General features: G+C 39.1%; 1 protein-coding gene across 3 annotated transcripts in view; it reads right to left on the reverse strand.

Annotated features, from left to right (window-relative positions):
- KAT6A (lysine acetyltransferase 6A) overlaps positions 1-13,688 on the reverse strand; it is a 106,051-nt gene that overhangs the window by 12,919 nt on the left and 79,444 nt on the right. For all 3 annotated transcript variants that reach the window (XM_027962617.2, XM_042241367.2, XM_042241368.2), the window contains 5 exons: positions 12,795-12,910; positions 5,565-5,706; positions 3,794-3,955; positions 2,672-2,765; positions 596-827 (listed from right to left, as the gene is read on the reverse strand). In XM_027962617.2, coding sequence (XP_027818418.2) covers positions 596-827; positions 2,672-2,765; positions 3,794-3,955; positions 5,565-5,706; positions 12,795-12,910 — 746 coding nt within the window. The remainder of the gene's footprint in view (positions 1-595; positions 828-2,671; positions 2,766-3,793; positions 3,956-5,564; positions 5,707-12,794; positions 12,911-13,688) is intronic.

Below are 13,688 nucleotides of genomic sequence, written 5' to 3' on the forward strand. Positions count from 1 at the left end.
GATAAATGCTTCAAAAACGCCTGCCTGGAAAGACACCACCGAGATGGCTCAGAAACACGAAGCTGGATAAAGACTTCACACTCAACTAGAGTGATGGAAGCGGCTGTTTCAGTCACTTCCTGTCTCACACTTCCCGCCTCTGAAACTTCTGCCATTCTCTCGCATTCTGTCTTTTATTCTCCATCGTTCTGGCCCAAATGCCTCCTTTCTTTGTGACCTTTTCTCCATCACACTAGACAGGTAAGCTGTCTTTCCTCTGACCTGTAGCTCATTCTGTGCTATCTGTATGGAAATTAATCAAAGGTGTATTTTAGTTGATACTATTTCTGCAGCTGTTACTTGTATTGTGAATGTGCTTCCCATAAATAACAGATTCAGTAGCTTAGGTCTGAAAGTTAGACGGAAGACCAGAAAAAACGTTTTTTAAAAAATGATCACTAGTATAAAATATATAAAGGAAATGCTGTCTCAGGATCACCAAGTACACCACTTATCTCAATTCACGCAGTTTAACTGATACTAATCTGGCTGCCCGATCCAGACACCTTTACCCAATCACCTTTCAAAGGTTATACAAAGGGATGTTAATACTCACTGGTCACTCCGGAAGTCCAACATTCGCAGGTGGTGGAGTGTGGAAGTAATATCTTGAGGGCAGATTCCAGTCAACTTACTCAACTTCTTGATGCTGATTTGCTTGTCATTCTGGTGATAAAGGCACTCCAGTATTACACTTTTCCAGTAAGCCATGTAGGAAAGGCGACCTAGATCGGACAGCGGTTTCTCTGGAGACCCTGCTTGGCCTTCACGCTTTGATAACAAATAACCTAAAGAAACCCCCAAATCACAAATATGTCAGAGAGCCTAAAAGATAGCAGTTTACAAAAATAACAAGCCCTTCTTCCATAATCAATCCAAGTATTATAGGCTATAATTTCAGAGGCTAATTCCTTCAAGAACAAAATTACAAAATTACTTGAATACAAATTTGCAAGAAGATTACACAATTTATATACTCTGGACATTGAATTAGTATTATTTTGTCTATAGTTAATATAAATCACATTGTTAGAAATATTCAAACCGTTAAAAATCAGGACTTCGTATTAACAGGCTGCACAGATAAGATCGAGGCAAGAATGCTTTTTGCCTCAATGTACGATGGGGGGAACCATCCCTGCATGTCTCACTTGGGCCACTAGATGGCAACAGAACTATTTGTTTGCACAAGACTGCCTTCAGTTTTTACACAGTCCCAAGACTGTGGTTCTATGAGGGGCCTCTAAGACAATTTCTGGTTTCAACCGAAGCGTCCCTCGCAGTCGCCCACCACCCTAATTCTTGCTAAGCGCGAATGGCCACAGCCAGTATCACTGTGTGGTGCTGTTACTCTGCCTTCTTGTCCAATGCATGGAACAGGAAAAGGAAGGAGTAAACTGTGAGCGAAAGTATCAAAAATGGAGATGGCAGAAAAAGGTAGCATTTTGTCATCAAAGAAAATATCCATCTAAGAATGGTAAAGTGGGAAAATACATTATATTAGGAAAAGTTTTAAAATAAAAACAAATACTATAATCATATAGACTGTTGTGTGTATAGCTCCAAAAAAAATGACTGAAAATATTCCTCCCAACTCTGCTACTTAATGGCATAACACATCCGATGAGTTCTATTTCAAAACAATACACTGATGCTAAAGGAAACAGTGTGTGTCTTATCCTCTACTACTAGTTGGAAAAACAGGAAAATACAGAAAATAACCACATGTGGTGGTTATACTGTGTCACATATTGGCACATATTTCCAAGTAAATATGGTTAGGGACATAGTCTAAGGCTAAGCAGAATAAGCTTCACTGGTCCATGTGAGAGAATTAACACTAGAAATGTAACCATCTGATATTTAGAAGAACTGCCTCTCAGAGTCCTTATAAGCATTATTTCTGAAAGTATTCCTTTAAATATTACTATTTTGAGCGAATATCTGAGGGAAAATATTCCCTCAAATACCACTATTTCATAATCAACAGAAGGCACTTGTGCGCAGTCATGTCCAACTCTTTGCGACCGCATGGACTATAGCCAGCCAGGCTCCTCTGTCCACAGAATTTTCTAGGCAATAATACTGGAGTGGGTTGCCATTTCCTTCTCCAAGAATCAATAGAAAATTTACCTCAAATACACATTTACTTTCAAAGCAAGATTATCAATGTATAAAACAAAATGCAAGTTCCACATGACCTTTTTAGAACAATTAGCTTTCAATTTTTAACTGAAATCACATTATCTACCCTATCATTTACTTCTATCATTTTTAAAGGTACATCGCATATTTTTAACCACTAGGTAGAGCCTGTAACTAAAACGCGCTGCACACATTTCTCAGATAACTGGGTAAGAAAAACAGGGCAGGTGCTGCACTTCTTTATTAGTGCTAATTTAAGTAGTTCTACAAAGCTTTTTAATATTGTGAGACAGAATTACTGCATAAAATAAAACTAAGTTCCACTGTAAATTAATAACTACAAATTAAAACTATTTGCTATAAGTCACATAGAAACTCATATCTAATATTAGCAATTTAAAAATACTTCATGTCCAACCAAAAGAAAGTCCACATGAAGATACAATGAGGATGCAATGAAGAGCAGTTACGTTACTATAATCCTTACTGAAATCGATGAGAAACCTCCCATAGCCCTTGCGTTGGTACTGGGGAAGAATCATTATACAGGAAACGTTATACTTCTGTTGACAGTGCTTTTCCTGGTAAAGAAAACAAAAGTCTAGTTTTAAAACAACAGGCTTGTAAGACTAAACACTAATGTTAATTTTTAAAAAACAAAGATTAACAGTCAAAACCACAGCCCTGATCCTTTGGGATTAGCAATGCACATCAAGAAAAAAATACCCCTCTGAGAGGGAGAGGACAGTGTTAAGTCCCTGGCATTCCCCACAAAGCAACCGTCCCCAGGAGAAAAGCATAAGCTGAAGCGACGCCACCCAACACCATCTGCAACTCAAAACCAGTATGTCAGCGCCTGAGATGAGCAGAGGAATCGAGTCCTGACCCACCTGCAGGGCTACAAACGCTGCCGTCAATGTGGCCCCTAGAAGTGGGACAATTCATCACCGACTTCCAAGTGCCTTCTATTGTAGCACCTGCTTTGGTGCTACATACGGTGGGTTTTTTATAAATACACCTCTATAGATCAAGCAGTATATTTTAAATTATGCTTAACTACTGAAATGGCCTACTAACAGCTAGGGCTTTGCACTTGACTAGTTTACACAGTTAGATTTTATCTTAAATAGAACTGCATCTTCAACGTTGTCTGACAACAAAAGAAACTTTTTTTTCTCTTCAAGAGAATGGAAAATGGAAGGAGAGAAAGTATCCTTTAATAAAAAATGGCTTCTTAAAAATTCTTACTTCTATGCCTAAAATTCAAATTGGGAAGAGAAGATTTAAACAGAGAAAGAACTCAGACAGGTACTAACTCTGTTTATTTCACGAGTTCTCCCTATCATCACCATGGGAGTAGAGGCCATGGCAAAGCTTTCCCTCTGGGGTGCGGGTGGCAGTTCTGTGTTCCCAGCAGAGAACAGTCTGCTGAACGTCACTAGGCACCTGCTGGCGCCTGCTAAGCGTCTCAGCGGTCCTCCTGCTTCCCTTTCCAGAAAGCTGCACGGCACCTAGAAGGGGCTGCGTCCTGTACTGCTTCCTAGACACGACCAAAGGCTGTTTCACATTTCCATATGAATTCAAGACACATTTCAGCTGCTGTACTTACTTTAGAAAAGTAGCCAACAAGGTGACAGCCCTTGACATCATTCTGGGTTAGAACATAAAAAAGAAATGGCTCCACGTCATAATAGAGTGTTTTGTGGTCAAGAAACAACTTTGCCAAGAGACACAGGTTCTGACAATAAATGGTACTCACATTCCCATCAACCTAGAGGAAAAAAACAGACAAAACGGTCAGCGAGGTGTCTCTTTAATTCTAGAATAACACATGTCAGCAAAGGGTGCCTGTGAGTACTCACAGTCCAGCCCAGGAGGAGCTGGCGACTCTCAGAACACACTGGATCTGGAAGCTGTCCCTTGAAATGGCAGAGTACAGTGTCTGCTACTTTAAGACAACTAAATACACAAAACACTGCACTTCAACAAAGCACAAAAAAAGGCTAGACAAGGAGGTGATGGCCATTTTCAAAACAGCATTTTGCTTTTATAAAAAGACTGACTACAGGAATCCTTCAGATGGCAAGCCGATCTGATATATTTTTAAAAGTATTTAATTCAACAAAAGATCTAAATGTAACCTCTTCTAAAATACATCTGTTAAGCAAAACAAAGTAAAACAACAGTTTAACGTGTGCCAGCAGCCAGAAGCAATGTGATCAGACTGCCAAAATGAGGTTTCCCCTAAGTAAAGCTCCTTGAGGGATTATTATCTATCGTCAAAAGCAAGGAACAGGTTCCCTGGGCGGCAACCTGGCAAGTGAGGTATTTCCTGGGCTCTGCTTGGCCAGGATCAGGCCAGCACGAGACTGCATGCTCCCAGCACCCTGCAGTATGTGTTCCTCTGTGAGCACGCCAATGACTGCTTACATCAGACCCAAAGACACTGAGATTTTAAGACTGCAACTTCTGGAAACTCTGTGACAGTCCAGAGGTTAGCACTCTGTACTTTCACTGCTGAGGGTCTGGGGTTCAACCCCTGGTTGGGGAACTAAGATCCCAGAAGCCACACTGTGTGGCCAAAAAAAAAAAAAGACTGCCACTTCTTTAGCAATTTAATGTACAAAACACCTTTTCCCTCCCTGAAAGGTCAAGAGCTCCTCTATTCCTCACCTAAAATAAAAGTTCTGGGAAGATTAGGAAAGTGAGAGATGGAGCAGATCCTGACAACCTGAAAGTCTGTCATCATCGGAATTAACAGAACTGAGCACATGGTAGGCACTCAGTTAGTAGCTGGGCAATCAAACCAGAACTGAGATCAAGGAATTAAAAACCACTATTAACAAACAGAATCACAGAGGTAGCCTAAGTCAAACAATCATGATGAAGTCAGGAAATATTAGGATTTCCTACAGCTATTACATATATACCTCTACACAATATTCCTTTAAACAGAGCAGTAGAAATCTTTTAAGTGCCATGTTTCATAGAGTCTAAGACACAATCTTATCACATCTGTACAAAAGTAAAATCTGTTGGCATTAAAATATCAAATGGAGTCATATATATATATATATATATACGTATCTCATAATTTGCAGTACTTTTGCCTTCTGAGTGGAACATAAAATATGTTACAACTGATGTCTTTGATTCAGTGAAATACAAAATAGTTTATTCAGAGATCAAGTTTGTGAACTGGTACCACTTAGAATGACCTAATTCTGATTCTCCCCTATAGAGCTGAACTACTGACTCCATAGTGAGTAAACAATAGCAAAACATTTCCAAAACAAACCAAGCTGTGCAATCGGATAAAGCACAGGGGTGCTATATTTGAAACGGATAGGAAGACAACTACTAAACATCTTCTACTTTACCTCAAAAACAGAAATGTTATTCTTTCTATAAATCTCATTAGCAGGAGGGTGGAACCAACCACACTTCTTCATGTGCTGCTGCAGGATAGCTCTACTTTTCATGTATTTTAGACAGAATTCACAGAGATATAACTTAGGCAGCCTGTAAAAAAAGATAATTACACAAACAAGAGGGCTTTATATAAGACTTCCAACTTTCACTCTTATTCTTTCCCATTACTACCCAGGTAAAAAGGTAAAGAATGTATCATTATCCCCATTAATCAAATTTTTAAAACAGAAAACACAAAAATCAAAGATAAAACTAATTTGGATAATAGCATCCAACTAATCGATAGCAAGAGGGCAAGGGTGGGAAATCAATTCACACAATCCAGGGATCTTCCTAGTAAACTAATCTTTGTTCTCTTTTAAAGTTACCCACCAGACAGCCATGAAAATCTCACCTTCTCTCCTCCTTGATAATCTCCAATAAGTAAAAAGTAAAGCCTACCTTGGGAACACACCAATAAGTGAAGATTCTGTTAAGCTGTATATTCTTTCTTCCTTTATTAGATCATTCACTCACTAATTTCAGGAAATGAACATGTATTGAACACCATCAGGCCCTGCGTCAGGTACACTGGGTACAGAGGCTGAGTATGACGGACATACAGTGGGGATTGTAAGAGCAGATTTTGTACACATTTTTAAGTATAAAATTATAATACGGAAAACGTTTTTTCAAGTTAGGACATGCTACACTGCCTCCTTCCTCCTGCTCTGAAATTCTGGCTTTCTCTCCAGTCAAATATGACATTGAATCCTGTACCTCAAAGGTCTATTTTCAATGACTGAAATAAAATCTCTAATTATTGCTTCATCTATATTGTTATTTTTATACAGTAATTTACATTTATTCAATGCACTTGCTTTTTAGCAGGAGGACTTCTCCCTTGCAAAGTCTCTGTGATAAGGAGCCAGGCAATAAAGTGGTTGTGTGGGCATGTGTGCTCAGCCATGTCTGACTCTTTGCGACCTGGTGGCCACAGCCCGCCAGGCTCCTCTGTCCATGGGGTTATCCTGGGAAGAATACTGGAGTGGGTTGCCACTTCCTCCTCCAGGGGACCTTCCCAACTCAGGGGTCGAACCCGAGTCTCCTGCCTCTCCTGCAATGCAGATGGATTCTTCACCACTGAGCCACCTGGGAAGCTCTGCTAAAGTGATTAGGCCAGTTCATAAAGCCACAGAAGGAGCATACCCTGAACTAAAAGCCAGTGGCTTCTGGAAGGATTTGAGTCTGGACTGAGAAGACTGCATGGCTCTCTGTGATAAACACAGACCCCACGTATCCTCAGCACAGAGGCTCCCCTGTATCCTGAACTATGTCCAAAACTGGTAAGCACGATCTGATAACAAAAACTGTCTATACAAAAATACTGGATGATGCAATGACAAGAAATGTAATTCAAATATATCTTCTCTCATATAAATACCTACTGAGGCTGAAGGAAATTGAAAGAAAAAAACACCTCTGTTTATATATTTTGGGTATTAATCCCTTATTGATCGTATCATTTGCAAGCATTTTCTCCCATTCAGTAGGCTGTCTTTCATTTTGTCAATGGTTTCCTTCGCAGTACAAAAGTTTTAAGTCTAATTAGGCTCCATTTGTTTACTTTTGCTTTTGTTTCCTTTGCTTTAGGAGACAGATCAAAACAAAACATAACAAAACAAACCTGCTCCAATTTATATCAAAGAGTATTCCAGCTATATTTTCTTTTAGTAATTTTACGGTTTCAGGTCTTATCTTAAGGACTTTAAACCATCCTGAGTTTATTTTTGATATAAGAAAACTGTAGTTTCATTCTGTTACATGTAACTGTCCAATCGTCCCAATATCATTTACTGAAGAATCTGACTTTTTCCCACTGTATATGCTTGCTTTCTCCATCACAGAATGACCATAAGTGGTGGGTTTATTTCTGGGCTATTATGTTTCATTGATCTCTGTGTGTCTGTGCCAGGACCACACTGTTTTGATTACTGTTGCTGTTGCTAAGTCGCTTCAGTCGTGTCCGACTCTGTGTGACCCCATAGACGGCAGACCACCAGGCTCCCCCATCCCCAGGATTCTCCAGGCAAGAACACTGGAGTGGGTTGCCATTTCCTTCTCCAAAGCATGAAAGTGAAAATTGAAAGGGAAGTCACTCAGTCGTGTCTGACTCTTAGTGACCCCATGGACTGCAGCCTACCAGGCTCCTCCGTCCATGGGATTCTCCAGGCAAGAGTACTGGAGTGGGGTGCCATCACCTTAGTCAACCCTCCAGCTCTGTTTTCTTTCTCAAGATTGCTTTCGCCATTCGGGGTCTTTTGCGTTTCTATACAAACTTTAAAAATTTTATCCTAGTTCTATCAAAAATGCCCTGAGTAATTTGACAGGAATTGCACATAATGAATAGATCGCTTTGCATGGTATTGTCGTTTTTAACAATAAGTTTTCCAATCTATAAACATAATATATCTTTCCATTTGTCTATGTCATCTTCAATTTCTTTCAGCAATGTCTTACTGTTTTCTGAGTACAGATCTTTTACTTCCTTAAGCAGGTTTATTCCCGGGTATTTTATTCTTTTTGATGCAATGGAAAATGAGACTATTTCCTTACTTTCTGATAGTTCACTGTCAGTGTATAGAAATGCAACAGATTTCTGCATGTTAATTCTATATCCTGCCAACTTTACCAAATTCATCAGTGAGCTCCAAACGCTCTTTGTGGCCTCTTTGGGACTTTTCTATGTATAGCGTCATATTATCTGCCAACAGTGACAATTTTACTTGTTCCTTTCCAATCTGGATTCTTTATTTCTTTTTCTTGTCTGACTGCGGTAGCTAGGACTTCCAATCTACATTGAATTAAAGTGGTCTTATTCCTTGGCTTGTTCCTGACCTGATAAGAAATTCTTTCGGCGTTCCACAACTAAGTACGCAATTAGCTGTGGGCTCATCCTATGAGCCTTTGTCATGTGTGTTCTCTCTATGCTCACTTTCTGGAGAGTTTTTATCAAATGAATGTTGAATTTTGTCAACAGCTTCTCGTGCATCTACTGAGATGGTCACACTATTTTTAGTGTGACCTTCAATTTGTTACTTCTTTTCTTCAGTGTGTTGTTTCACACTGATTTGCAGATACTGAAGAATCTTTGAATCCCTGTGATAAATCTCACCTATTATTAATAATCATTGCTTGTGATCATCTTAATACATTGCTGCATTCAGTTTAGTTCACTCTCTGCGACCCCGTGAACCGCAGCACGCCAGGCCTCCCTGCCCATCACCAGCTCCCGGAGTTCACTCAGACTCACGTCCATCGAGTCAGTGATGCCATCCAGCCATCTCACCCTCTGTCGGCCCCTTCTCCTCCTGCCCCCAACCCCTCCCAGCATCAGAGTCTTTTCCAATGAGTCAACTCTTCACATGACGTGGCCAAAGTACTGGAGTTTCAGCTTTAGCATCATTCCTTCCAAAGAAATCCCAGGGCTGATCTCCTTCAGGATGGACTGGTTGGATCTCCTTGCAGTCCAAGGGACTCTCAAGAGTCTTCTCCAACACCACACTTCAAAAGCATTAATTCTTCGGTGCTCAGCTTTCTTCACAGTCCAACTCTTACATCCAAACATGACCACTGGAAAAACCATAGCCTTGACTAGATGGACCTTTGTTGGCAAAGTAATGTCTCTGCTTTTCAATATGCTATCAAGGTTGGTCATAACTTTTCTTCCAAGGAGTAAGCGTCTTTTAATTTCATGGCTGCAGTCACCATCTGTAGTGATTTTGGAGCCCCCCCAAAATAAAGTCTGACACTGTTTATTGTTTATTGTTGCACTGGTTTGCTAGTATTTTGTTAAGGATTTTTGTATCTATGTTCATCAGTGATACTGGCCTATAATTTTCTTTTCTTGTGGTATCTTTACCTTGTTTTGGTATCAAGGAGATGCTTGCCTCACAGAATGAGTTCGAGAGCACTATTTCGTCTGCAATTTTTTGGAATAGTTTGAGAAAAGACAGGTGCTACCACTTCACTAAATGTTTGGCAGAATTCACCTATAAAGCCATCTGGTGTTGAAGCTTTGTTTGCTGATAGTTGTTCTATTACTGATTCCATTTCATTACTGGTAATTGGTCTTTTCACATCTTCTATTTCTTCCTGCTTCAGCCTTGGAAGATTATTCATTTCTAGGAACTTTCCCATTTCTTCTCGGTTGTCCATTTGATTGACATAGCTATGTGTCATCGTCTCTTATGATCCTTTGTATTTTAAAAGCCTGTGACTTTATTAAAACCAAGGCTACTGGGATGACACTGTTAGTCTAATGGGAATCATTCAATAAAACTCTAGAAAAGATCAAATATTTCTTCTAGTAAGAGTACAAAGGGTTGCAGTTCTCTCATTGAAAAAATATAGCAAATAGAGAAAACATCAGATCACATGAAATGAAGTGCAGTTATTGAAATCAGGAATACTCCCCGACCTAAAGAACACTGCCCAGTACTGCTTTCTGCCATCTTCTCCTTGACAGCATCTAGGCCCGGACTATCGAGGAGATACACGGTCACTCTGACTAGCTGCACCATGGGGGTATGGCCCCCACACTTGCATTTATTTTACAGTCACCCATCACATGGATACCACAATCTCTGAAGTCAGGACTGGGCTGCAGCTGTACTGGTTCCCTTACCTCTAAGATAATGCAAATATTCTTCCTATTGTGGCTTTAGAACATTGCCCAAGACAGCAGCAGTTTGTGCGGCTTTTACAATACGTCAATAGTAAAATTTTAATACAATAGAAATTAACACCAAATACTCAAGTCAAAGATTATGGTACAAGCCATCTGAGATCAATCTAGATGTCAATGCTATATGGAGTAATCATGTACAGTGGCTAAAAGTTATAGCTATATGGTAAGAGAAAAGTGGGATTAAATCCTGGTTCTCCCACTTATAAATTGTATGGTCTTGAATATGTTTGCTGGGTCCTGGCCTGTAAAAACAAAGATAGCAATATCCACCTCAAAGAATTACTCCAGAGATGTTTAGCAAGCTCAGTGAATGGTAACTATGGCTATTATTTAAGATTAATACTATGAATATTTTTATTCTCCTTTCATCCATTTTATTTCATCTTTTCTTCTTTGTTTTTGCTCCAACTGTCCTACTTTGCATGCTTTACGATTTGGAAAATTTTTAAAGTGTTTAGAACTTTTATTAATAAGAAAATAATTTAAAAGTAATTTAGCAGAGAATAATAGTCATTAACAAATTAAAAATATAGGTTTATTATTTAGAAAACATGTGATCTCTAAACATTATAGTCAACTCAAATTTAAAGAACTCAGAAGTGAAACAAGTCTAAATTCAATAAAACATGGTTTTTTGAAAATGTAATTAAGAAAATTAAGACTATATAGATAGAAAAAATAATAATTACTAAAAAAACTTATAAATTACGCAATATTATCTGCTATTTTCAGGGAACCCTTCACAATGGTGACTAATGAAAAGTACAGAAAATGTCTAAAATTCTACTTAGATGGATGTTACAGTTCTTTTCCTACTGCTGCTTTCTGTTACAATTCCTGTTAAACGTCTTAGGTTATTTATTTTTCTGCTGGCGATGTTTGTTCTTTCACTGGTAACTCCCTCCCTCAAACTTGATTAAGAAGTCAAAGTCTAGGGACAAACTCATCAGAGCAAAATGCAACGTTTTTAATCAGACTTAATATCTTAAAATTGACGGCCTCATTCTCATCTTCTCTATCTCCACTCCTGACTAAATGAGCGCCTCTCCTCCTCCCGCCCTGGAAAGGACAAGAGCAGGTGCCTGGGGCTCCACTCTCCACACGGCAGCCACTAGGACAGGCGACACACAGGCTGAACAGGCTTTCTGTCCCAGGCAGGGCACTCTTGTGATCTGCACAGCTGGTAAAGAGCTCACTTAAAAATGGTAATAATTCACTTTAAACCTAATGATGAAATTAATTCTTCAACTTTGCTGTTTTTGATTATACAATACCCTGGCTAGCCATAACTCCTGAGGAAGACATTGCACTGAATACCTGTGTTCTGTAGGTAGTTGAGGAATTTCTTTCCCTCTTTTAACATATACACATAATATATAATTTAATGTTTTTAACAAACTCAGATTGTTATTCTTCCATGAAATAAATAGAATATTGCCTTAAAGGTCTAACACAGAGTTTGGAGGTAACTGATCCTACAATAAATGGCTCTCAGCTACTGTGTTTCATAAGCTTGTATGTTAATTTCCTGGGGTTTTGCTTTCTACCCCTCTCTCTCTGTCACTGAGGTCTGGGTCTCACTCCTATTTTTCTAATTTGCTTAGATTTATAAATCAGATTGAAGAATTAATGAATGCTGTACTTCAAATACTAAGCCAATGATTAATTTTTTGGACTGAATCTTATTTTTCAACTCTTTTAATTTCAACCCTAAAGGAAAAAAATAACTGACATTATTGAGCACTCATCATTTTTAAGTGATTTACATGATTCTACTCATTTAATGTTCACAATAAACCTCCTGAGGTCAGAACTATTATTATCCCTGTTTTACAGATGAGGAAACTGAAGTACCAAGTCGCTAGGTAATTTCTAAGGTTATATAGCTTATAAACGTCAGAGCTGAGTCAAGAAACAATCTGGCTTCACTAAGCTCACTACGTTACCCCAAAAAGCTGGTGTCTGATCCATTTTTATATCTAGAAACCCAAGCCACTTATATATAATTTTATACCATTTGGCTAATTATTCCTGGGAAAACAAATAATTTACCAAGTTTGTTAAATTATAAAAATTTAAATAAAAGGCTACTCAGTAAAACTTTGTTCATAGTTAAGTATAAGAATATCTCTTTAAAAGAAGTTTTTGGTGTGAGACATGAAGGTCAATTTCTCATAAAGAAGACACGTTCCCCTTTCACTCTGACCATGTGTCAGGTTTCCGGCCGTCAGTAATAGTTTTGGACAGGTTATAGAAAAGAAAATCTATTATAAAGCCAACTGAGACTAAGTGACTGGCAAAGTATGCTGCTATTATGGACACTTAAAGCCTACCAGTTTTCCTGAATGCAAAGAGATAAACTGGACCACAGCAATGTCTCCAAGATCACTTCTAGTGCTGGAGTTCCAGGAATCTAAGAGCAGAAGGTAAATGGCCTCTTAGAACATACCTTGAGTATTCTTGAGGATATGGAGAGGAGTACCAGGTATGAATCTCATACTTCCCAAACTCGATAACAGAAGGACAGCGGACTTGTGGGTCAGGAGGACCAGTCACTCCAACTTTCTGTGCAGGGAGAAAATACGTTGGTTACATAAGTTAGCTACATTAGAAACGCTAAGAGTGCAGTGAGAAAATACACGGGTTATATAAGTTAGCCACATTAAAAACACTAAGATGGGTAACAAACAAAACACAAAAACCACCTGAACTGAAGTGTCCTGTTCTCAGGATTCCACAAGGAATTAGAAAAGCCAGAAACAGGCTGATGAGTTTTGAAATAAGCTGTCTTATTCTTTAAAACGAGCAGCCAAACCAAAACTAAATATGCTAATAAATCTCCCAGAACCAAATGCAGCTGGTGACACTACAGTTTCCATATTTAACAATACTGTGAATATCTGCAACTAAACTCCTTCCTTAATGACTCAGTAGTTAAAGAGACACCGCGGGCACGTGGGGATTTGGAGTCAGGGGTGGGGAGGAGGGCCTGCTGCCCACAGGCTGCGATCAGACATACAGCGCCCCAGCTGACAGCAACAGCAACGACCTGCTCAACACGGGAGCGCACAGAAAGCAATCATCCTCCAGCCTGCACGAGTCGGTACTAAGAACAATATGAAAAGAATATACCAAAACAAGAGTCTTCAGTCCATTGTACACTTCTCCTGAAACTCCCTTCCTAGTAGCTTTTCACAGGGGGATTTGATTTGCCTTGCGCCCAATGTAACAAGACTCATATATGCATACAGGCATACCTCAGAGATACTGTGGATTCGGCTCCAGACCATAGGAACAAAGTAAGAAGCACAATAAAGCACGTCACAAATTTTTGGTTTCCCAG

Source organism: Ovis aries, chromosome 26 (genome assembly GCF_016772045.2).
Source record: "Ovis aries strain OAR_USU_Benz2616 breed Rambouillet chromosome 26, ARS-UI_Ramb_v3.0, whole genome shotgun sequence".
Taxonomy (NCBI): domain Eukaryota; kingdom Metazoa; phylum Chordata; class Mammalia; order Artiodactyla; family Bovidae; genus Ovis; species Ovis aries.